At 46.8% G+C, this 24,786-nt stretch overlaps 4 protein-coding genes across 5 annotated transcripts in view; 1 reads left to right on the top strand and 3 right to left on the bottom strand.

Annotated features, from left to right (window-relative positions):
• The window catches only part of CTNND1 (catenin delta 1), a 51,169-nt gene extending 46,707 nt beyond the window's left edge, over positions 1–4,462 (bottom strand). The window contains exons 1-3 of one of the 2 annotated variants that reach the window (XM_042904656.1): positions 4,384–4,462; positions 3,653–3,796; positions 1,294–1,441 (exon numbers count right to left, since the gene is read on the bottom strand). The gene's annotated coding sequence lies outside the window, so the exon portion shown is untranslated. The remainder of the gene's footprint in view (positions 1–1,293; positions 1,442–3,652; positions 3,797–4,383) is intronic. The other variant, XM_042904655.1, reaches the window with a different exon arrangement.
• A 157-nt stretch (positions 4,463–4,619) lies between these two features.
• On the top strand, positions 4,620–12,030 carry BTBD18 (BTB domain containing 18). Its single transcript, XM_042906670.1, has 4 exons — positions 4,620–5,058; positions 5,231–5,307; positions 6,429–6,593; positions 9,437–12,030. Exons 3-4 carry the CDS (start codon positions 6,470–6,472, stop codon positions 11,500–11,502), a joined length of 2,190 nt encoding a protein of 729 aa, XP_042762604.1. The 5' UTR covers positions 4,620–5,058; positions 5,231–5,307; positions 6,429–6,469; the 3' UTR covers positions 11,503–12,030.
• Positions 12,031–12,252: 222 nt separating this feature from the next.
• SELENOH (selenoprotein H) lies at positions 12,253–13,745 on the bottom strand. The gene is made up of 4 exons (XM_042906671.1): positions 13,451–13,745; positions 13,224–13,369; positions 12,971–13,101; positions 12,253–12,432 (listed from the first exon to the last, which is right to left on the bottom strand). Exons 1-3 carry the CDS (start codon positions 13,570–13,572, stop codon positions 13,001–13,003), a joined length of 369 nt encoding a protein of 122 aa, XP_042762605.1. The 5' UTR covers positions 13,573–13,745; the 3' UTR covers positions 12,253–12,432; positions 12,971–13,000.
• Positions 13,746–14,289: 544 nt separating this feature from the next.
• Positions 14,290–24,637, bottom strand: TMX2 (thioredoxin related transmembrane protein 2). The gene is made up of 8 exons (XM_042904072.1): positions 24,401–24,637; positions 17,390–17,450; positions 17,033–17,146; positions 16,703–16,779; positions 16,376–16,482; positions 15,884–15,949; positions 15,662–15,791; positions 14,290–15,156 (listed from the first exon to the last, which is right to left on the bottom strand). Exons 1-8 carry the CDS (start codon positions 24,587–24,589, stop codon positions 15,010–15,012), a joined length of 891 nt encoding a protein of 296 aa, XP_042760006.1. The 5' UTR covers positions 24,590–24,637; the 3' UTR covers positions 14,290–15,009.
• Between the last annotated feature and the right edge of the window lie 149 nt (positions 24,638–24,786).

The following is a 24,786-nucleotide window of genomic DNA, read 5'->3' as shown; positions in this document are numbered from 1 at the left end:
TACCCTCTCCCAAAACCTACAGTGGCTCACCATTGCCCGATAATAGCAAACAATGACAGAGCATCTATCATGTGAAAGGCACTTTGCACTCATTATCTCTGACTTCTAAAACACCACCATGGAGATAGTATTACCACCATTTCACAAATGAGGAAATCAAGGTTCAGCAAGCTGAAGAAACTTGCCTGAGTTCGTCTGGCTAAGAAGTGGTCCCCTCATTGATCTGACTCCAAAGCCCATGCTCTTTCCATCACCCTACACTGTGGTCAGGATAAAAGCCAAGTTCCTCATCTGCTTTCAAGGTGCCACGTTTACTCACTCAATACATTAAAGTCACCCTTAGTAACCATAATCTGACCTTTCCTTATCTATTTAAACTGGAATTCTACTCCTCAGCATGAATGTGCCCTTCTAATCAGGCAATCTAGTCATTATCCACCCCCTCATATCTGGTCTAAAGTGGCCAAAAAAGGATTTCTCTCAGAATGGCTAGAAGACCAAACAGGCATCACAGCACTTGTTTGATGGGCTTTAAACAAACTAACTAGATTGGGAAATTAATACATTAAACAGAGACATGCACGAACTTTAACCCTCATTATCTAGGAACCTTCTCTTACTATCTTATCACATCTTCTACTTCTCTTTCCATCTAGTATTCCTGGTCCTCCATAGCAAGTTCAAAAGCCAAAGATGACTGCCAAAGGAAAACAACCAGCACAAGAAATGTTCGTGGCTCTAGATCAGAGCCACATTTTAGAATATTCTATGTTTTTCTAGCGATGGATTGGTCTTGTTTCCTTCACATCGTCACTAAAAACTTGCAAGTATTTTGCCTTCCTTTAGTGTGTGTGTTTTCCTGTCTCCTTCACCAGAAGATGAGCTCCATGAAGACATGAATGGCATCTTTCTAGCTCATGGTGTACCCCAGAGCTCAGCCTAATGTCTCGTATTTAGCAACGGATGAGTGAGTGAATGAAGTCTCTTGGCTTACTAGTTATGTAATCCTGGGCAAGTCATTTTATAGTAACGAATTTGTAGATAACATTCGAAATAAAGTTATATACAAACCAAAAAAGATAACTCAGGGGATGCCTGAGTCAGTAAAGCATGAGACAGGCTCAGTCAGTAAAGCATGGGGCTCTTGATCTCAGGATCATGAGTTCAAGCCCACGTTGCGCAGAGAGCCCACTTAAAAAAAAAAAAAAGATAATTTAGTGATGAAAAAGTTAAAATTTAAATTTATCTGAAATAGCTGTCTCCAAATAAAGCATCACAAGGATCAATACTCACTGAGGGATAAACTCTTTACAGTCAGGTGACCGAAAGCAAAAAGATGAGTTCCACTTGGATTATTCTTAGTCCCTACGGTGAGCCAGGTACCTTCTGGATGTCAAAGATAATGAGTAGACCAGTTTCCTGCTCTCAGAAAGCTTACATGCTAGTGGAGGGAGAGAGAAGATTAATAAATGTCAGATGTAACACTACGCAGAGATTTAAAACAGACTGATAGGGGCACCTGGGTGACTCAGTTGGTTAAGTGTCTGACTTTAGCTCAGATCATGATCTTGCAGTCCAGGAGTTCAAGACCTGCAAGGGGCTCTGTGATGACACCTCAGAGCCTGGAGCCTGCTTCAGATTCTGTGTCTCCCTGTGTCTCTGCCTCTCCCCTGCTCATGTTCTGTCTCTCTCTCTCAAAAATGAATAAACATTAAAATTTAAAAAAAAAGAAAAAAGACTGATAATAATGACTCGTGGCTTATTCTACCCTGGATGTCAGGGACAAACTCTTCAGAGAGTTTGACATTTAAGTTGAAATCTGAAGAAGCAGCTAATCATAAGAACATAGGAGCATTGGTAACTACTAATGCCAAAGTCCTCAAGTGTGAGGCTGAAACATGCTGAATCCAGCAGTGTGTCGAAATGAGGAGGGAGTGATAAGAATATGAAAGAGTCTACAGGTTAGAGAAAGGAGTTTGATTTCATTCTTTGTTTAAAATGTTTATTTATTTATTTTGAGAAAGAGAGAAAGTGCTCACGCACACAAGTGGGGGAGGGGCAGAGAGGGAAGGAGGGAGAGAATCCCTAGCAGGCCCCACACTGTCAGTACAGAGCCCAACGCGGGACTCCATCCCATGAGCCAGGAGATCAGGACCTGTACCAAAATCAATATTCGGATGTCTAACTGACTGAGCCACCCAGGTGCCCCTTGATTTTATTCCTAGGTAGAGGAAAGCCTGTGAGGGTTTTCAACAGCAGAATGACATAATCTAACTCAGATTTTGAAAAGATCTGGCTGTTTATGTGTCAAATGGATTAAAGAGGGGGTACGGGTGAAAGCAAGGAAATTAGTTTGAAGGTCAAGTTGCAGTAATACAAAGCGGACTACAGTAGTAACAGTGAAAACAGGGAGAAGTTAATGGATTGAGGGTATGTTTAGAGATACAAGGTTGTTTTTTATTGCGGAGCTTTTTCTTTTTTTTTTTTTTCTTTCTTTCATTTGTTTTTACCGCATGGAGTATTACATTCAGTGTGCTCGGTTTCACAGCTCTCAAAGTTTAACTCCCCCCACCCAAGCCACCAGCACTTACACACAAAGAAAAACAAGATACCATAAAACGTTGAAAGATTAGGGAAGAGCTAGGAAATAATACCGTGTTTAAAAAAGAAATATTAAAAACAAATAAGAAATATTAAAGTTATTATATAGGGCTGAGTTCTGTGCTGTGTTGACTCTACTTCTAAAATAGACTGAAACTATAAATGCCAAGGAGAAGAAATGAAAAAAAATTCAACTCCAAAAAAAACCAAAAAAACCCCCCTAGCTATCCATACAAAAGAAGACAAAATATTTTTACTCCTTTCTACCCTCTGGTGGCTACATATTACCATCAAAAGTTTGTCATTTTTGAAGCCCTGAGTAGGATGGCCATTTATCATTCCCTTTAGAAATTCTACTATCACTAGATTTAACTACAATGGTGTTGGATTTAAAAAGCAGAAACCAAGAAGGGAGTCCTCTCCAGTTCTTGAAAATTAATCTAATCCTAATAACAATAAATTCATGAGGAGGTATAATATTTATATTTTTCTTACAAGCCCACAGGATCACCTCTACTGGTACTCCAGCCACCTACTCAAGTCTTGATTCCACAGTAACAGATATCATAAACAAGCATTGTTCTGCCTTCTCTTTTTTTTTCTTTTTGCTTGCTTGTGTGTCCTCCTTCTGCTAAGTTTTATGTCCTTTCACGAACTGCTTCCTCTTCAAAATATAACTGCAACCTAAAATGTCTTCTGTTCCTTGATCTTTTTTCCGTCTTGAGAGCAGAGGTCTCAAACTAGGAAAATATTACCCGACTTGGAAATCCACCCCATCCCCCCATATTTGTCAACCTTCTCAAATCCTATAAAAAAACAAGAAAACAAAACAAACAAAAAAAAAAACAACAACAAAAACCTTTAAAAAAATTTTTTTAACGTTTATTTATTTTTCAGAGACGAAGAAAGACAGAGAGTGAGCAGGGGAGGGGCAGAGGGAGAGAGGGAGACATGGAATCCCAAGCAGGCTCCAGGCTCCGAGCTGTCCGCACAGAGCCCCACGCGGGGCTCGAACTCACAGCCGTATTTGAGCGCACCGTACTTTACTCACCTCTCTACACTGATCCTTTGCAGGTTCCCCGTGTCTTAAGCATCTTCGTGTCCTGTCTCCAGGTGGCCTCCGTGAAGGCTGCTCCGTTTTAATTCGCCGCACTCTGTCACCAATGGCTTTGGATTCAGCTGTCTTCACCTAGAGCTGGACATCGCGGGGCGTGGAAGTGAAGCCAGGCCCCAGGTCCTAACACACACACACACACGGGGGGGAGCCGCTGTCTAGATTTATAACGTGGGCTGGCATTCTCTCTGAATGTTTAATCTTGAAATCATTTGTTACATCAGCCCTGAAAACAGCTGCTGCCAGTCAAGAGGTGCGCTAACTAATTCATCTCTGGAAGGCCACTGCAGGCCCCACCACACCCAAAGTTCCGTAACCCCCTTGGTCCCACCAGTTTCTAGTGGAGCGGGATCCGTGAAAACCGGATTCCAGACACTAGCCCAACAGCCTTGTTCCCGAACATCCCTGGCCTAAGGAGCTATCAAGGTTAGAAAGATCTGATCAAGGTGCGAGGAGAGCCATCCAGAGGCTTTTTCCTCCGAGACGCCTTCCTCAGCGGGGCCTGGGCCCCTTCAGCGTCTTCAAAGGGAAGACGGAGGTGTCCTTCAACCGCCTCGGAGGCTGCCCTACTGGGGAATCCTGACCCTGTCCTCCCTGTGATTTCGTCGAGTGCCGTGGGACAAGACGGCCTCCACAAGAAACCCTCCCGGGCGGGCCTTCCCACCTACCTCTTGCAGCCCGACCATCTTGGCTCGGCCCTCAAGTCCCTCGAGACGTAGCCTCCCGCCCAAAGCGCTCCTCTCCCTGTGATTGGCCGCCTGAGGAGCCTTCGGCCAATGGGGATGACGTATTCAGGCAGACGTCAGCCCGCGGGCTGGGGGAGGAGGAAGGACGTCGGGCCCCGCGACGCGCCGTGCGCGAGGGCCACAGCGCGAGGTGTGTGGCGCTGGCCGCGTGGCCTCAGGCCCTGGCTGTCACCACCTCCCGGTGCATGAGGGTGCCGGGCCCGCAGCGGTACGAGGGCACCAGGGAGTGGCTGCAAAGCTCGTGTGGCCGGAGGTGGTGGTGAGGGCGAGCCCTGAATTCGGGCCTCCGGGAGCCTCACGCTCCATTCCCAGAAACCTTTGCGCCTAGAGGTCTCTCTTCAAAGGAGTTGGGCCGGGGCGCCCAGAGCGTGAGGGGCGCCCAGCCTTGCAGGGCCTGCTGTGAAGCCCTGCTTTTCCCGCCAACCCCGATTCCTTGCTTCTGGACGCGGAGCGGAACCGTCGGGCCGTGGGCCCACCTGTGCCGCTCTGCTAACCCTCCCCGCGCAAGGCTCGACTTTGGGAGGAAGCAAGGCAGGCTGGACAGAGGACCCGAGCACCAAGAGGACGCCAAGAGCAACTTCTGCAGAGCTATTCCAGGTCGGGTCTGGGGGCCAGGCGGGGGGCTTGGTGGCTCGGGAAGCTTCCCCAGAGCCTATGTTTGGGACCTTGCAAGAGCTGCCATCCTCCGCCCCTTTCAGCTCTCCGGCTGAAATCGGCATGGAGCCGACCCTTTCTGAATTCACCTTTCCGTCCCCTTCTTTCCTGATAGTTTGACGGGAACCGTTCAGAGCCGTCGGTGCCACCTGACAGAAAACTGCATGCCAGGAAAGGAACGCCAGCTGTGCAGTGAGTGTGGGGGTTTCAGTGCAAAAAGCTGGACATGGAGTGAGCCTGAAGTCAGAATAGCCAGCTTGTTTCGGGAAGGGAAGGATGCTTAATTATCCTTGCTCCGTTGTTAGCCAGGTGATTAACCAGACTGACAAACCGAACGGCCAAATCCTTTGCCAGTTTCCAGGCCGCGTGAGGCTCGCTTTGGTCAAGAACATCTGAAGCAAGGGTGGCAACGTCCTTATTTCTTTCTGTGAGAGACCTTCCCACGGAGTCCAGCACCTGCTTTTCTTTACTGTGCACCCTCTGCTGGTTAGTGTGATAGAGTGAGCTCAAAGAAAAGAAGGTTGTGTACAACCTCCTAGAGAATTTTATGTTCTATATAGTTTCTTTAAAAGTGTTAAATTGGGGATTATACCCATGGAACTCAGAAGTGTGGTGCTCGGGAAGAATAGGAGTTGTCAGCACTATTGGTGTTGAGTCTCGGTGGTAACGTGAATGAAGAAGGTTTAAGCATAATGGTAATAGCTACTTTTTCTTTTTTTTTTTTTTAAAGTTTATCTGTTTCTTTTGACAAAGAGAGAGAACAGGGGCAGGGCAGACAGAATCTCAAGCAGGCTCTGCACTGTCAGCACAGAGCCCGACACGAAGCTCAAACTCACAAACCATGAACCGAAATCAAGAGTCAGATGCTTAACCAACTGAGCCACCCAGGTTCCCCAACCACAGCTACCGTTTTGGAAGTGATAGTTATTATGTGCCAGGCACTCACAGTACTAAGCAGTTTTACCTGCATTGACTCATTTAACCTGTAAAACAGCCCTACCAGGTAAGTACTATTATCATTACCATTTCATAGATGAGAAAAGTGAGGCTCAGAAAAGTTAGGTCAATTGCCTGAGATTATACAGCTAGGCTAATACATAACAGAACTAAGATTCAAATGTGCACATGCTTCTGAGCTCCTACATGTAACCACTATGAAATTCTTTCTTGAGATACCCTTGGCACAATTTCTGGGCTTATGGTAACTCGACTCACGGCTATTCTCTCTCACTTTCAAAATTTCCTTGTCATTTCAAAGACAAAAAGCAAATTAGGTGCAGCCATTCCTCTGAAATGTACTATCTCGTCCACAGGAATCCGATCTGTGAAAACGTAGGTTTGTTAAGAGACCAACATGTGCTCTCCTGCCAGTTCCAAAATCCTATATAGGAATCCCCGGTTTCTGCGGTTGGCTTTTGTGCAGCTTCATCACCAGCAACAGAGCGGTGTGTTCTGCGATGTCCTTCTACAGGCGGAAGGTAAGAGACTGGTGGGGACCCGCTTGAGAAGCCACTCACTGTAGGATACTTACGATGGAATAAGATAAAATGAGTTCAGGGCCAGGGAGTAGAGCACAAAACCAAGAAAAGGTATCATCATCACCTTTGAGTATTGTACATTATTTGGTAAAGAGCTGTTTGTTTCGAGGACAGTTGGCTGTTTTCAAGAGTGAATAGGAGACTGTGCTCTTTTTCTTTTAAATCGTGAAACTAATTGTAAAGTTGAGTAAGCCTAGAAATTCTGTAAAAGATGGATAATATTGTAAGAGGATGATTGTGAAGATGGAGTTAACATACACACAGTGCTCAGAACGGCGTTCTTCATGAATTGAGCACAATGTAAGTGTTAAATAATACTATTACTTATTTTCCCATTTTCTCGTCAAGCTGCTGCTTTACTTTTCTCATCTTCAAATTGGTGGGTTTTGTTGTTTGTTGTTAGACCTAAAAATAGTTAATTTCCATTCCTTCCCTTTACACTTAAAATGGTCGAGCAGCATGAAGTAGAGCCTGGAATCATGTAGAAGGCCCAACACTAGGAATCAGAGTCTTAGTTGTTTTTTTTTAAGTCTTAGTTTTGTTACTCAGTAACAAAGTGACAAATGGGCAAGTAAGTCCCACTCGTCTCTCCGGAGCTCAGTTTCTTCATTTATAAAAAAGGATTATGACAACCAACATTGTGTAGCACTCTACAGTTTGCAGAGTACATCCAGTATAGTGTCTCATCTGATTCTTAAGACAGCCTTGTGAGGTAAAATATTATGTGTTTCCAATCTTAAAGATGAGCGAATCAAGGCCTAGAGAGTTAAGCGACTTGCCTGTTGGTTCTCTTAGTAAGCACAGAATTGGGATTCATTCCTTAACTCCTAATAAAAAACACAATTGCCTGTTGTATACTAGAACAGTGTATTAGCATGGGCATATAGTATATATGAAGATAAAGTCCCCCTTTGTACGAAAATCATGTAAAGGGGAGACCTTCGGATAACCAGTGCATCCAAGTAACTGTGCAGTATAGGAGTAAGTAAAGGATGATGGAGGAGCACAAGAGAGGGGTACCTTCCCAGACTTGAGGTTCGGGGACAGGGGTTAGGGAGATTTTCTTGGAGAAAATAACCCCTTAGCTGAGATCTGGAAGACAAACAAGTAGAAGGAAGTGAGGAAAGATTTCCCCAGGCATGGAGAACAGCATGTACATAGATGTGACCAGGGATTTGCGAGTGGTTCACTATGGCTAGAGTGCAGACTGCAAGTGTATTGATCAGAGATATGGCTAGAGAATTAGCAATGTAAGGTCTGAAGTGTTATGCAAAGGAAGCAAGTCTTGTCTTCAGAACATTGGGAAATGTATTCATCGGTTTTCAGAAGAAGGTCATGATCATGTAAAAGGCCCAAGCTTTAGAAATAACACTTGGGCTGCATGAGAAGAATTATTGGATTGTTGTTGAGCCCAGATAGAGGGCTATTTTGGAATCCAAGAGAAGGAATGGTGGCCTAAACTAAGGCATTGAGAATAGAAATGTATGGTTTATAATCAGAAAGAATTTACAAAACTTGCTGCAGTTAAGGGCATAGGCTCTGTAGCCAAATTCCCTGGATTCAGATCCTCTCCCTGTGACTTGCTAACCATGTAATTGTGGTGGGCGTATTACTTAGCTCTGCCACAGTTTACTCATCTGTAAGAACAACTGCTTCACAGGATTTCAGTGAAGATCGAATAAACGAATACTGGTAAAACCCTCACTTAGTACATTATATGGCATGCAAGAAGGACTCAAGAAATAGTCGCTTTTTTAACAAAATTAATGTTCGGGGGAGCCCGGCTGGCTCAGTCAGTAGGGCATGTGGCTCTTGATCTCAGGGTTGTAAATTCAAGCCCCATGTTGGGAGTAGAGATTACTAAAATATATGTATGTATCTATATATCTATGTATATCTCTCTATACAGAGATATATTTAAAATAAATAAAAATAAATTTAATATGTTTGATTAGATACAATGAGTAAAGGAGAACAAAGACTTCTAGTTTTCAGGCTTGGGAGTAAAGTGCATACTTATTTTGAAGTAAGAAATGGGAGGTTTTGGGGTTGAGGAATGGAGTTCACCTTCTAGAAAGGTTGATGCAGGTTATGGCATGTTCAGTGTCTTGGGAAAGGTATCTAGGCAGAGGTAGGACCTGGGAGTCAGCATCAAGCCTTTGGAAACTGAAGTCATGAGAGATACCAACTAAGATTGACAGGGAAGTGCCCATAAAGAAGGTGGCTCACGATAGACAACTGCCTGGTAGGCAGTGCCTAAGAGGTCGGGAGAGAGATGAACCCTGGTTATATGCATCCAAAGCTCATATTCTGTTAGACCACAAGCAGCTTCTGTAAAAAATTTTAAATTCTTGTGAGTCAAAAATTTGATGCCCTCCTTTGTGTGAAGCGGTGGGTATATCTTAGCGAACAAGATAGATATGGTCTCTGTCCTCAGAGTTCCACTTTAGTGAAGGAGATGGACGGTTCTAACACTGAGACCTAAGTGCTCTGATAGCTAGAGTACCTCTCTGTGCCCAGGAGCAGCTAACCTAGACTGGAAGTGGGGTGGGGAAAGGCTTTCTGGAAGAAGTGATGTCTAAACTAGATTTTGAAGGATAAAAAGTGAGTTAGCTAGGTAATGTCAGAAGGTTTCAGACAAACAGAAGGAACAGACTTCTCCTATTTGAACTTCCACGGAAGGAAGTTGAGAGGAGCAGCACGTTTGGGTAGTAAAGACTCTGCTTAGCCTATGAACATGCCAGTTTGCAGGAAATAACAAAAGTGTTTGGATTTCCTTCCAGGTGAGGCAGTTCCAGCCCATTGCTGCATCCTGTCAGCCTGCAGCCCCTTCTTCACAGAGCGCCTGCAGCGGGAGAGGCCAGCTCAGGGTCGGAAGGTGGTCCTGGAGTTGGGGGGCTTGAAGATCAGGACACTCAGGAAGCTGGTGGACTTCTTGTATACCTCAGAGATGGAAGTATCTCGAGAAGAAGCCCAGGATGTGCTTTCTGCTGCCCGTCAGCTCCGTGTCTCTGAGCTAGAATCCCTTCAGCTAGAGGGTGGGAAGTTGGTGAAGGCCCCCCCGGGCCGAAGACTGAACCGGGAGTGCTTACAACCTCCAAGTCCTGCACCAATCTCTGCCAGGGTGCTGGCATCCACCCGCCGCCCTCGGACTCCACTGCCTGTGACCCAGACTCCTTGTCCTCTTGGACTAGTGAGATTGAAGTCCTTGGGAAAGGAGGAGGGGCCCCTGGAGAAAAGCAACCAACAGAACACAGAGAACTCGTCTGGCAATCTTCTGCTCAAGAGGAAGGCCAGAGCTTGCCCAACTCCACAAGAAAAAAGCTCTTCACCATCAAGCCACAGTCAGGGACCTAAAGAGAACAAGAGCGACTCTGCCCTTGCTCCTACAGCAGTTTCCCCGCCTGGTACGTACCCCTCTGTGGATGAGCGACTATTGCCCAGAAAGATCAGGCTGAGTCGCTCAAAACCATCTCCTGATGTCTGTACATCCAAGCCTTCCAGCACTGTGAGTGGACCCAGCTCAGTACCGACAGCCCCTGGCCGGCGTCTTTGGCGGCAGAAGAGTATAAATAAAGGACCAGAAGACAAGGAGAAGCCAGGGAGAGCTAGTCCTCTCCAAAGCATCCCAAGCCCATCTGGTCTTGGAAACACAGGTGGGAACAAGAAGCGGAGCCCTGAAGTCAGGGCACCAAACTCAGACTCTGCAGAGGAGGGGCAGGTTGGAAGGGTGAAACTTCGGAAGATTGTCAACGGGACGTGCTGGGAGGTGGTACAAGAGCCTCCCCTCAAAAACTCTCAAGAGAGCCCTCAGATCCCAGAACCTGAATGCTCCGAAGAGCCTGCAGGGACGCAGCCATCCTCCGTGAACCAGCAGGAAATGTTATCTGCCCGAGTAGATCTGTGTCAGGACTCCCCCGTGTGCTCCAGGCTACAAGATCTCCTGCTCTCTGCTAGCCACTCCCCAGACCACCCAGTGGCAAAGTCTGAGTTTGGGTCCAGTCCAGAGCCGGTAGGGAAGGAGCCCGGGTTGGATATGGACTGCAGAGAGCACTACGCGTTTGACACAGCCCTGCTGGGGCAGCCGTGCGAGGCTGAGGAGTACCGCATCACCAGTGCCGCTGCCACCAGTGAGCTGGAGGAGATCCTGGACTTCATGCTGTGTGGCTCAGACATTGAGCCCCGCACAGGGTCTCTGGAGAGTCCTGGAGCCGAGGGCTGCAGGACCCCTAATTATCACCTGGCAGATACAGGAAAGAACTGGATCGAAGGGGAGGAATGGTGTCTGCCAGACATGGAACTCTGGCCCAGGGAGCTCACAGGATTGGAAAAGGAACCTGTTGGGGAGAACAAAGAGCCAACAGAGCCCTTTAGCCCCCTTGTCATGCCCTCTGAGAACAAAGAGCCAGATGAGTCCCTCAGCCCCCTTGTCATGCCCTCTGAGGTGAGTGAAGAGGGGGTACTTTCAGTAGGAAGCCCTTGGACTCCGGATCTGGAAATTACCAGTTCCCAGCCACTGGATGGTCAGAGAGAGAAGCTTCTCCACATTGACTCTCTCGACGTTCCCCAAAGGTCCTATGAGGATCTCTCACCTCCCTGTTCAAACTGGATGGACGCTAGGCCGGAAGTGTCCCTAAGTATGGATGAGGTATTATACCCTGCTCCAGAGGCAGGCAAGGAGGAACTTGGCAACTCCGGATTGTTGGACCCACTTCCTGCCAGCTCGGAAGAGGAAGAGATTGATGTTGTGGACTGGACGTCAGAGGGGAGGCTGGTGCCCACGGGTATTCCTTCTGTGTGGCCCGACCCTTCCTCGGAGTCAGACACAGAGGTAGACATACTAACGTAGAACAGGTAGTGCAGGTTAGCGGCAGGGGGAGGGTGGGAAATGTTGACTAGCAAAAGGTGTATTGGTAGAGGCTAGCACGTGCCCTGTCCCCTTAGCAGGAGAGGCAGGTGTGCTCCCAGGTCTTGGTCGGTCCCTTCCTCTCCTCCCCAGGTTTTGGGAGCCAAGCAGAAGTAGTACCATGGGTACAGAATTATGAACCTGAACCATGTTATTTCTTTGTAATCTATTTTCCAGTTAGTGATAAACAAGTCAAACTATAAACTGTGTGGTCCCCAAATCTACTAGGTCATAAATAACCAACGCCAGGTATCCTAAGTCATAAGACCTCTAGTCACTGCTAGTTTAATAATAAATCAGAAAAAAACACCCTCTGAAACAAAGCGTTTCAGAAGGTTCGAAACAGTGCTGGGGTGGGACAACTGGGTAAGAGTGACAGGACATTTTCCACTACCTACTGTGGGGCTTATTCAATCCATTATTGAAGTTCTAGTCAAACCTCTGCAGGGGCCAAAAAGATAGAACTCCCATCATCACTTCCAAGAAGTGAGTTAAAAAGAAATACATGCTTTTAAAAAAAATAAATTTACTTTTTTCCCATAGTTTTTGCAAGTATTTCACACGCTGTGCCAGACAGCCTAGGAGCTCCAGGATAATTGGTGACCTTAGAATATGAAAAATAGAAAGGGAGCCAATCCCACAAAAGGCTGAGCTCTGTCCATCTAATACCATAACATCAAGTTATTACTCAAATACTTTGTTTCAATTTTTATTAGGCAAACCAAATCCAAGAACTTTTCAGTGCCTTACTAGAGGGCTGCCTCACAACTGAACCATCATTTCTGGAGGGGAAGAAACCAGGGCTTCAGGCACATGACTGAAGTTTGGCCATGTCCCGTCATAAATGCTCCAAACGTCACCAGGGACCGAAGGCTGTGAACATGAGAAGGGAAAAAAGGGTTAGAGAAGGGGCCCAGGCAATCCTAAAGCCTGACAAAGATGTGCCCCCCACCCTGGAGCCCACAAACCCAGGAGAGTTCAAGGATTGCATCCTACCGCCGCATTTCACTCAGCTCATCAGTCAGCTGTCAGTGCCTGACAACATGCAGGAGCATTAGGGATAAAAAAACCAGTCAGATCCTTGGGGCCAGGAGTGACAGTACAGTGGTTCTCCCACGGGATCAAGAGAAGGACAACCGCATCTTCCAAGGGCACAAATTGCATTTCTATAGGGTCATTTACATTACCATCAGCATCCTACGACTTAGCTCAAGGACAGTGAAACGTGCAGTTTAGCCAAAAGCACACTGATAAGAAACAATTTTATTGCCGACTTCTAGCTTTCCTACCAGTAATAAGGGGACATCCTGAGAGCAAGAAGAGTTACGAGCGGTAGATCTCGTGTGATATGGGGTAGAGGGAGGGCTGCTTCGCAAATAGCCACAATCCACCCCTCCCGCCCCCTTCAAACCTCAGCGTGAGGACTTCTGCTCAAAACACCCTACGAGAGGTACTTCTTCAGCTCCTTCACCACCTCTTGAGGCTCAGGGAACTTGAGTTTGCGTGGGGGCCCCTTCTTAATCCCAGTCCAGAGCTCCACACCTGGGAAAAGACCGAGAGCGAAGTCACTTCGTCATGCACCAGCCTCTCCCCCCACATCCCGAGGTGCCGGCGGTCTGAGACCGGCGCTTCCCGCCTGCCCCCGGTCCCGGGCGCCCACTCACTGCTGCCGTCTGGGCGCAGCAGCGTCACCTCGAAGCTGCCCCTCCGAGGCCTGGCAGGATTCACTTCCACCGGAAGCTCCGGGGTGTCCAGGCGCAGCGCCTGGCTCAGGGCCGCGGCGTTGCGCCCGTAGACGCGTCAGCTCGTGCTAGGGAGAGGCGGGGAAGCTCAGAGGCCGGGGCCTCGGTGTGCCCTGGCCCGCCTCCCCGTGCCTCTCCAGGCCCCTCACCAATGCTCGATCACGACGGTCGCCTCCTCCACTCTCTTCCGGTCGCCCGCCGGCTTCTCCCGCTTCCCCGCCGCCGCGACCACCTCCGCTTCGGCCTTCCGCTTCCTGCCGCGGGAAGCCATGGAGCCGGGAGCCGGGCCGACCTGGGGGGAATAGGGTGGAGACTCGGACACCGAGGGGGCGAGGACTCCGGCCGCCGCCGCTCGAGCCCCAAACCACAGACCAGAAAACCCGCCGCCAGGCCCAAGCCCCTCCCTCGCTGCGGAAAGCGTGGCCGGGGCGCACACGTGGCCTGGAGGCGGGCTCTCTGGGCACAACCACTCAGCCCGCGGCCTGGGGGTGGGGGTGGGGGTGGGGCCCCGTGGGGGTGGGGCCCCGGGCGCAACGCAACCACCCAGCTGGAGCCGGCGGGGGGGGGCTCCCTGGGCACAACCATTCTGCTCACGGTCGGGGGTGGGGAAGGGGAAAAAGTTCCCTGGGCACAACCACTGCCCGCGGAGCGGGGTAAGGTACAGGCAGCACCCGACCGAGCCACCGCACTTCGGGAGGATCGCCGACTAGGTAGCTCTGAAAACAAGCCGGGCTTCGCACAGGCCTTTCTGTAACCATCCGTCCGGTTAAAGAGCGTGCCCCACGCCCCACCTCCTCCTTGGGAACCCGCGCACCAATCCCAAACCAAACCCACAAACTAACTTGGCGAGGTCAGGACTCTAAGATTATGGAAACTAGTCTTCCCCAACTCTCCCGGATCCTGGGAACCAATGCCAGGCAGGTGAGGTACACACTTCCTCTGCAGTTGCCAGGCCTTTCTAATAGGCTAGGAACACACAAAGGCGCAATCAAAAGGAAATCCCAGTCTTTATTATTGAAAACCATCAACTGGGTGTTGGGAGTAGGTAGGAGACTAAGTGAAACCTCATACCTGCCCAAGGGCGGCTTTCTCCTGAGCCCCACCATACAAAGGAACGTCTCAAACCTATTCCCTTTCCTCCCAAACTCCAAAAATTAGGGGGATTATTCAAAACTATCTCCAATGAGTAAGCTCAGTGGTTAAAGGTTTCTCCTGGGGACCAATGACAAAGTTAGCCTTATTAATGAAGGCCACAGACCAAGCCAGAAATGCCTAAAGAAGTAAGGGTCCTTGAGGAAAAAATCCTAGTGCAGACTCCATACCTAGGCATTTTCTGTTAGGCTTAATATAATCTAGGCAGACTGTGCAGGTCCACTAAGAGGAAGGATGAAAACACCGCACGGTGGAGACATGTGAGTGGTGGACAGCAGCTGATACTCGGACCCAAGCTTGGAAGGCAAGCATTTCCTCCTCCATCATCAGAGATCTCTCCCTTCTTCCAGTGAAAGTTGGCCACAGCAGTGGAGGCCTTCCCGGAGGGTGCCTGTCAATTCCCTGAAAGCCTCTTTAAAATCAGAAGCAGCACCCTGCCTGACTGAGGCAGAGCCAAAGGGGAAACATAAATAAGAGGCCCAGGCCTCAGGCAGGGCCTGTGGTTACAGAAGGGGCAGGGCCTCAAAGGTGAGGAAGCACTGAGAAGGCAGGGATTCTATTTGTCCTTCTTGCTTTCCCCCTCTGGCACTTCCGCGGTGGTTGGGGCCACAGGCTGCTCCTCAGGGATGTGATCTGCAGCCTTTGATAGCTTCTTGGCCCTTTGATACAGCTCATTCAGGTTGAATTCTCGGATCACATTCTCCTGCACAAAAGAGGTGCACACATTAGGGTTCCAGTTGGAAAGGAGAGTTCTTACTAGGAAGTCAGAAATATTTAAACACAGTGTAGGAGAGAAGGAAGGAGAGGACAGAACCAACTCTAACCTAACTCTCCCTTTCTGGGTACTGGAAAAGTCAACCCTGTACAGTTAGTTAAGTACCTGTTATGTGACCATCACTGTACCAAGAATTACAGCTACACTTGTAATGTACTCTACGAAACAACCCTGTGATCCACAGGCCTACAGACTGGGTACGAGGGCCTTTGAGACTGAATCGTAACTAATAACGGTTCCCCAGTACTAGCAATTCTGGCACATGGGAGAAGCACAACAAATTTGCTGAATAAATTCATGAATTAAATCTGGTAACGAGTGCCCTCTCTCAAAACTAGGGGGCATGTGGCAGAGCCAGGAATCAGAGTGGAGCTCCAAAGCCTACCACTGTTCCACACCCTTCTCCAAACCGTTCGCTCACTCTTTCAGATACCTCAGAGAAGGTCCAAGAGACAGCTCGTCCTTTTTTGTCAATCTGGGGCCGCCGCATGACCTCCTTGCCACCTTGGAATAGGATCAGAGTAGGGAGTTGCTTGGTAAGGGGTGACGTGCTCACTTTGTACCTACAGGGCCCAGAAAGTACTCTGTAAATGCATCTGTCTACGTCACTTAAAGTGATTTATTGCTCAGACCCTCTGTCCAGGCCTTTACATACCGTGTACTAACATCAGTGTAGCGTCCAACGTCCACCTTCCCAAAATTTAGCCCTGTACAGTTGTACCTGAGAAAAATACATTATTTAACATAGTGAAAGAAGGGAATGGATCAAGGGAAGAAGTCCACATATTTGGGGTGGGGGGAGAAACGCCGTTAGCTGGGGCACCTGGGTGGCTCGCTCAGTAGGTTGAGTAACTGACTCTTGGTCTCTGCTCAGGTCATGATCTCTCAGTTCGTGAGTTCGAGCCCCCCATCGGGCTTTATGCCACCGTGCGGAGCCTGCATGGGATTCCCTCTCCCTCCCCCCCATCTCTTGCTTGTCCCCTACTTGCGTGTGTGCATGCTTTCTCTCTCAAAATAAATGAGTTAACTTAAAAAAAAAAAAAAAAAAGGCTTCGGTTGCAATGTGCAAAAATCAAGGCCAAAAACAATGAGAGGGGAGAGTGTGGCACCTCAGTTCCCTTCCTCCCCCACCCTCTGCGGTACTCACTTGAGGGAGAGGTCAGCATAGATAGGAGCAAACGACTGGCAGTCATTAGACCAATTGGCAAAGAACTCCACGATCCAGGTGACCCTCCTGTCCCGCTCCAGCTCTTCCTGCCACACACAGGGAAGAAACAGTGAGCTGGACCACACGGGCTCCCGGGTCTGATTCCTCCCCCTGGCTTTCCCTCTCCCTGCACCGCTCCCTAGCTCTGGTAATGAACCGCAGGGCCCTTGACTTCCATTCTGAAGCACCGTTACTCCTCCTAGTGAGGAAAAAGCACAGATACAAGGTCACCCACGAGGGACCCAAGAAACAGGAAAGAGCACTCACATCAATGGTTTTGTCATTGAAGTACTTGATGTACTCAGGGCCCATATACAGGGGGGGCTTGCACGTCATCAGGAACACTAACCAGAAAAAAGATGTCAGAGGAAACATATAAGGCCTTCGGCAGGGGATTTACTTGCAAACCGACTCGAAGATTTCAGGCACCAAAGAATACACTTTGTGGACACACACAGACCATGGACATGTTTCTCTCTTCCTAAAGTTTCCGTAGATTCTTCTCACCTGAGCCACACACGTAGTTCATGAGGTACAACATACAGAAGAAGGGTATGTTTGGGGTCGGAACTCGGGTCCCACAACCAATCTCCTTACCTATGCAAAGTGTGATGTAAAGCAGGCCCATGCGAATATCCAGACGGAAGAAAAGAATTGCATTGGCCACTTTACTGAACATGAAGATGTTGCCTATATGTTGCTCCACAGTGACTGAAACACAAAGATGTCACAGGTCAGGCTGGGCTGCATACTCCTATATCCCGTTTGTCTCTCTTCCTGTGGTACTTTGGATTGGGAGAGGGGGGAGAGGATAAAAGTTCAAGATCAAATTCAGCCTTGGCGCGGAATGTGGGACTCCTTCACCAAATCATGCCCCTCGCATAATAAGAATGAAAGTACGACCGGAGGGCATTAGTCCCAACCTCGAGAAGCTGAGGTGCAGGCTACACTTACTAGATCTGCGGTTTTTCATCATCACAATGGCACTGAGGAACATCAGGATCTCTACTTCTCTCTGGAAGAGAACCAAAGTGACAGGAAATGCCATAAACAGAGATGATGTGGGTGGGGAAGGGAGCCAAAAAGGGAAGAAAACCCAGCAGAGCTCCACTCTGGGAATGGTGTCAGCAAAGACAGAAAAGAACCGGAGGGGCGCCTGGGAGGCTCAGTTGGCTGAACATCAGTTGGTAGAGATTCTTGATTTCAGCTCAGGTCACGATGTCACGGTTCGTGGGTTCAAGCCCCGCCTTAGGTGTCTCTGCTCCAAGCAGTGGTCCTGCTTGGGATTCTCTCTCTCAGCCTCTCCCCACCGCTCAAAATAAATAAATAAACATTAAAGAAAAGGGGAAAAAAAGGAAATAACTGCAGTCAGCTAAGATGTAGTGGGAAAACCACCAGTCAGGGTCCACCCCTGCCGCAAACTGGCTGGTGTCTTTCAGCAGATCACTTAACCTCTGAGCTTTGGTTTCCTTGATGGAACTGTATCTATTTGTTCAAATATCTAGTAATATCTATTACTGTGAGGATTAAATGAGATAATGGGTATGAAAGAGTTGCATAAAGCCTGGTACCATATAAAACTGTAAGACAGGGGTGCCTGGGTGGCTCAGTCAGTTAGGTATCCAACTTTGGCTCAGGTCATGATCTCACCATTCGTGAGTTTGAGCCCCGCACTGGGCTCTGTGCTGACAACTCAGAGCCTGTTTGGGATTCTTTGTCTCTCTCTCTCTCTCTCTCCCCCTCTCTTTCAAAAATAAGTCAATAAAAAAAAAAACAAAAACAAAAACTGGGGGTGCCTGGGTGGCTCAGTCGACTAAGCGTCTTCGCTTACCTCGGCTCACAGGTCATGATCTCGCGGTTCATGAGTCTGACCCCTGCATCGGGGCTCTGGTCTGACAGCTCAGAGCCTGGAGCCTGCTTTGGATTCTGTGTCTCCCTCTCTCTCTTCCCCTTCCCTATTTGTGCTGTCTCTCTCCATCTCAAAAATAAATAAACATTAAAAACAATTTTTTTAATAAAAAAATTAAATAAAAATATAAAAACTGTTAAGAAAATATAACCAACTCAGCGTGACCCTGGCAGAATAAAACTTTTCCAGGGAAACCTTCTCTGTAATATTTCATTAATACAGTATTTGGCTATTTCATTTGGGCGGGGGGGGGGGGGGGGAATTGCTTATGTTAAATCATTCCTCCCCATTCAACAATCATAGTGATAATCCAAGCACCTTTGACCGAATTTGAAAGCTGGCAGAGACCTCAGAGCTTCAGAAGCCCTTTTTCAGGATCCTGGGCTCCCAGTTCTTTCTCACTTTCTCAACTGGAAGGTCTGTGAGACAGACAATCATCACAACAAAGAAACAAACAAGGTTATTTCAAAGAGTAAAGACCACAGTGAAGAATAACAAGGACCATGTGAGAGAAAGCATGGGAGGCAGGGCAACTAGAGCTTAGATGGTCTGAGAGGGCTTCCAGACCTTTCTGTTTACAACACAGGTGCCCAAATCACTATTTCAGACAGAGCTAATCAACTGTGATTTACAGCTGGGATTCAGGGACCTCTTAGGTCCTGGATTTTTAGCATCAATCTCCAACAAAAAGTAACTGACTTTAGAAAGAGACCTGTAAAGTGGGGGTCAGGGAATACAACAGACCCTACTAAATCATCCTGAGCAGAAAGGAGCAAGAGTTTTCACAAATGGAATTGGGTTAGAATTGGGACTTAGCAAATATGGAAAAATGAACTTAAAAAAAAAAAGGACTGTGGTCTAGCAGGAGAACAAAGATAGGACTGTAAGGAATATTCTCTGAAAACAGAGTGGGTCAATGGCAAAGACTGGCTATGTATACTCCAAACCAGTTTCTCTTTCCTCCTGGGCGTACTTGGCAGTGAGATGCTCTCTGTCCACCTGCACCTAAGTAGAACTGTGCACCAGCACTCCTGAGTGGCGCGTGAGTGGAAGCGATGTGCCATGTCTGTGCCAGGCAGTAAAGAAAGCATGTGGCCTTGCATTCAGCCTTCTGTCTTGTCTGCTGGCTGGATGATGCAAGGATGACCATAAGGCAACAGAGTGAGACTGGGGTTCCAGACCAACAATGCAAAGCGGCTGCCCCTTTAGTTGTTCTGCCTGCTTGTTCCTAGTTTTAAACCTTTTATTATGGAAAGTTGCAAATACACACAAAAGTAGAGAGGACACTAAAAGGTAGCAGAATCTGCCACCCCAAAATATGCTACTTTCGATTATTCTGCGTAATAATTTTGGACTTAAAAGCAATTAAGAATAGATGTAAGAAAAGCTCCTTGGGACGCCTGGGTGGCTCAGTAGGTTAAGCGTCCGACTTCAGCTCAGGTCATCATCTCACAGTTCATTAGTTCGAGCCCCGCCATCAGGCTCTGTGCTGACAGCTTAGAGCCTGGAGCCTACTTCAGATTCTGGGTCTCCCTCTCTCTCTCTGCCCCTCCCCCACTCGCACTCTGTCTCTCCCTCTCTCTCAAAATTAAACACTAAAAACATTTTTTAAAAAATGGGGGGCCTGGGTGGCTCAGTTGGTTAAGCATCCAACTTCAGCTCAGGTCATGATCTCATGGTTCATGAGTTCGAGCCCCGCATCAGGCAGCTCAGAGCCTGAAGCCTGTTTCAGAGTCTGTGTCTGTCTCTCTCTCTGCTCACACTGTCTCTCTCAAAAATAAATAAACATTAAAAAAAAAATTTTTTTTAATTTAAAAAAAAAAAAAGAGATAGGAAAAAATTAAAAGAAAAGCTCCTTGCCCTCCCTCTCTGTGTCTAAAAGCAGGACATAAATTTTTAAAGGTGTTCCTCCAACCCTCTCTACCAGGAAGGACAAAAGTTAATCAACGGAGACAATTTTAGACCCTATCAGCCTGGAGACAGCACCAGAGGAACCTAACATAACTAATGGGACTTTATCTACCATTAGTTTACCTTCCCACAGTTTGCCGCCCTTTGAAGCCTAAAAGTTCTTTCCTTTGTCCGGTCATTTCTCCAAAAATGTATTACTCTTTGTTGAGCCAGAGTTCTTTTTTTTTTTTTTTTTGAAAAATTTTTAATGTTTTTATTTATTTTTGAAAGAGAGAGAGAAAGAGAGAGAGAGGGACAGAGACAGAGAGACAGAGAGAGAGGGAGACACAGAATTCGAAACAGGCTCCAGGCTCTGAGCTGGCAGCACAGAGCCCAATGAGGGGCTTGAACCCACAAACTGTGAGATCATGACCTGAGCTGAAGCTAGACACTCAACTGAGCCACCCAGGCGCCCCTATAAGCCAGAGTTCCAATCCACTTCTGAGTTAATTCATTTTCCCTGGGTATCTCCATGTACACGAGGTATACATATGAATAAACTTTATCTTTTAACTGCTTTTATTTTTTTTTAAGTAGGCTGCATGCCCAGCACAGAACCCAAAATGAGGCTTGAACTCATGACCCTGAGATCAAGACCTGAGCTGAGATCAAGAGTCAGATGCTTGAGCCATCCAGGGGCCCCCCTCTTAATTATTTTCAATCTGTCTTTTATTACAGGGGTCTCAGCTAAGACCTCAAAAAGGTAAAGAAAACTAATTTTCCACCCCTACAATACTTTAATAAATCCCTACTACTCAGATTTAACAGTAATGTTTTGCCAAAACAGTTCCATTTCACCTATGCTACCCACTTGTTTTGGAGAAACTTAAAGCAAATTCTAACTATTATCATTTCATCTATAAATACTTCAGTGTGTATCTCTTACAGATAAAGACTTCTGTTTTTTTTTTTTTTTTAAGGAACCCTTTTTTTTTTAAGTTTTGGTTTTTTTTTTAAGTAATCTCTACACCCAACATGGGGCTTAAACTCACAACCCCAAAACCAAGAGTTGCATGCTTTTCCAACTAAGCCTGCCAGGCTCCCCAGGACTTCTCCTGCTTTTCTTTCTTTCTTTCTTTTTAACAAACCAAAATAGCATTGTCATATCTAACACAATTAATAATTCCTTACTGTCATTTACTACTTGGTCCTTATTCACATGATCCCAGTTATCTCAAACTGTCTCTGTACAGTTGCTTGTTCAAATAAGGAACATGCAAGGAAGGTCCACACAGTACATTTAGCTGATGTGCTTCTCTGGCCTTCCTTTATCTCTAAAGGCTATCTATTCTTTCTTTTTACCCTAGGCTATGTATCTATCGAAAACACGCATCCAGGCGCCTGCGTGGCTCAGCCAATCTGCTGAGCGTCCCACTTGGGCTCAGGTCATGATCTCGAGGTTTGCGAGTTTGAGCTGCTCACTGGGCTTGCCGCCATCACTGCGGACAAGCAGAAGCCTGCTTCGGAGCCTCTGCCCCGCTCCCCCCACCTCTCCCCTGCGCCCCTCCTCCACTCTTGAGAGCTCTCTCAAAAATAAACAAACATTTAAAAAAAAAAAAAAGATAGTCATATGAACTGTCAACTTTCCCACTTTCTGGATTTGGCTGTTTGCAAACTGATGGTATGTGTTCTTCTGATGATGATTTTCTATCCACTGTGTTTTTTATAAAGTGGCAATGAAACCTAGAGGCTTGCATACAATGAAATCCATGTCTTTTGCAAGAAATACGTCATTGGTGGAGTATCTAGCACCACCTTCGGCATCCCTTTAGAGATGGTTTTAGCATCCACAGATGATCGTTGCCTAGGTTTATTATTCCATTAGGGGTTGCTACCTGTTTTTTGGTTGGTTGACTGGTTTTTTTAGTAAGCTCTATGCCCAACATACAGCTTGAACTCACAACCCTGAGATCAGGTGTCGTATGCTCCACAGACTGAGCCAGCCAGGCATCCTTGCTAAATGATTTTTAAATTCTATCAGTCCTTCTGTATTTATTAGCTCAAATTTGTCTATTAAGAAGTCAACATTCCCTTAGCAATTATTTGGGTACTCTGGAGACAATATATACAGAAAATGCAAAATGATTGATTCTTTCCTTTTATTTAATAAAACAGAAATAAACTTTTGTTAAGTCACTGAAAATCTGAGGTTTACTTTTTTAGAAAATATTTTATTTATTTTTGGGGGAACAAGGTGGGGAGGATCTGACGCCGGCTCTGCACTGACAGGCTGACAACAGCGAGCCGGATGTGGGGCTCGAACTCACAACCCATGAGATCACTACCTGAGCTGGAGTCCACACTCAACTGACGAGCCACTCAGGTGCCTCTTGTTATTTATTTATTTTTATTTAGCTGTTATTGCTAACATTATTTACTTTAATACCCTAACTTCTCAGTCACCAAGGTAAATCAGTAAAACATGGGTTTTCCAGGAAAACAAACACTGGCTATAAACTCTAAGTAAAAAAAAAAAACAAAAAAAAACAAAAAAAAAAACAACTCTATTAGAGAAACAGTAAAATACAAAAACTCCAGTATTTTGCATATTATTAAAGGAGAGTATACAAAGAAATTAGTTCTATAAAAGGTCCCTACACTTATTAAAATCTTTGCTACTACCCACTTATGTCTTGTATCTTTGAGTCCCATTTTGGTTAAATCAGTATAGAATACAGTGGTCCTCCCTTATCTGTGGTTTTAGTTACCTGCGGTCAACCTCAGTTGGGAAACACATAATCCTCTTTCTGACTTATCAACAGAAGGTCAATAGTAGCCTAATGCTGTTACAGTGACTATGACATTCACCTCACTTCATCTCACCTCCCTTTATCATCCGATATCATCATCAGAAGGATGAGTATAGTATGGTAAGATATTTTAGGGGAGGGAAAGAGAGAGAGAGACCACATTGACATAACTTTTATTACATTATATTGTTATACATGTCCTATTTTATCATTATTGTTGTTAATCTCTTACTGTACCTAAATTGTAAATTAAACTTTACCAAAGATATATATGTATAGGACAATCCATCATATATATAGGGCTCCATGCTATCCAGAGTTTCAGGGAACCACTGGGGGTCTTGCAATGAATATTTACTCCCCACTCGCCTCAGATATACAGGGGAGGGGGACAGATGGACTACTGTATTAGATAAAAATAGGATCTTCTAAAGTAGCATGGGTACACTTGAGCTAATTAGGAACACTAAGGACAGAGGAAACATGAATGAGTAAACAAGGAATGGAGGACAAAAATAAGGAGTGGGTTCTGGTAAAGGTCAAGACTCATTTGGGGGTCTGAGAAAAAGACAAAACCCCAGGTTGACCCTCCTCCCTCAGAACACAGCTGCTGTTGTACAGCAGAGAGAGAGCACAGAGCTTCAAGTCATTTTTCTGAGCGGTCTCTCCTCTCCTACTCAGGAAGTACAGCAAGAGGCTTGAGATAGAGTTCTTTACAATTTTGTTTGTTTTTTTTTTTTTTTTTACAATCCCTTTTTAACAGACCTAACAACTGTGTTCATTTTTACATCCCGAGGACGCAGGGCAGCGCCTAGCAGATAGTGCCCACTGTGGAAATATTAATTGGACTAAGAAACGGCTGATAAGAGCGTGCAGGTGCTATGGCCAAAACAGTGGTCTCAAGTCGCAATCACTCACTAGCTGACTCACTAGTGATTAGTTTGGCAACTCGCCTAACCACGCCGAGATCAACTTCTTCATCAATAAAACGTGAATACTACTACTACCCGCCTTGTTTATTTCACTGGCTCTTCAAGAGACTTTACATAATGGGCAGCCCTGTAAAACACTGTAAATGTGTAGAGTTTGGGTACGGCTGTTGGCCAGCAGGAATGCTGAGACAGAACCAGGACTCAAGAACACTAAGAGCTAGCCTGCTGTGCAGGATATCCTGTTTTCCCGTCTTAATTAAACATGAAGTGGTTTAGGCTCGATGATGGTCCAGGCCCTACATTCTAACAATCCGTAGGTCCGCTACAGGCTGGGAACCTCAGGTATCCTCGAAAAGGTGAACCTCGAGGCTCCCGCATGCAACCGCTGGGGACAGGGACAGTCAAGGTCGCGGGGTCCGCTCACCCAGTCAAAGTCACACGGGTTGCCGTCTTCGCGTTGCGTGGGGAGACTGTTGCAGAGAGGAGGTAGCTTCCTCACGAGTAGGAATGCAGCAGAAAGCAGGGCTGACAGGAGATAGTAAGGTCGGGCCAGCCAACGTGAAAGTCGTGGCACCGAATACACCAGAGCAATTAAAGGTGCGAGGACCGCCATCTTCCCGGCCCTTGCGGCGCCCGCCGCTCTTCAGCGTCTGTAGGTCCGGCCCCGCCTCTCTCACCATTGAGACTGCCATTGGGCCTAGTCTCGGATGCACCGCCTCTGTGCCCGGAAGTAGATCTCTCATTGGACGCTGCTGCAGGTAAGCAATTAAAAGGGATTTAACACCTTATTGGTCGATCTAGCTGTCGCTT

This window comes from Panthera leo, chromosome D1 (genome assembly GCF_018350215.1).
Source record: "Panthera leo isolate Ple1 chromosome D1, P.leo_Ple1_pat1.1, whole genome shotgun sequence".
In the NCBI taxonomy this organism is placed as follows: Eukaryota; Metazoa; Chordata; class Mammalia; order Carnivora; family Felidae; genus Panthera; species Panthera leo.
Note: the sequence above shows the minus strand (reverse complement) of the source record. Positions and strands in the feature narration are given on the sequence as shown.

Bases quoted from the DNA above. Each gene is read 5' to 3' on its own strand.
- TMX2 (XM_042904072.1), bottom strand. From the start codon at position 24,589: ATGGCGGTCCTCGCACCTTTAATTGCTCTGGTGTATTCGGTGCCACGA. The intron at 17,451-24,400 runs GTGAGCGGACCC...GTTCTCTTCCAG, and splicing joins ACCCGTGTGACTTTGACTGG to AGAGAAGTAGAGATCCTGAT. The intron at 15,950-16,375 runs GTGAGTACCGCA...TATTTTTCTCAG, and splicing joins TATGCTGACCTCTCCCTCAA to GTACAACTGTACAGGGCTAA.
- BTBD18 (XM_042906670.1), top strand. From the start codon at position 6,470: ATGTGCTCTCCTGCCAGTTCCAAAATCCTATATAGGAATCCCCGGTTT. The intron at 6,594-9,436 runs GTAAGAGACTGG...ATTTCCTTCCAG, and splicing joins TGTCCTTCTACAGGCGGAAG to GTGAGGCAGTTCCAGCCCAT.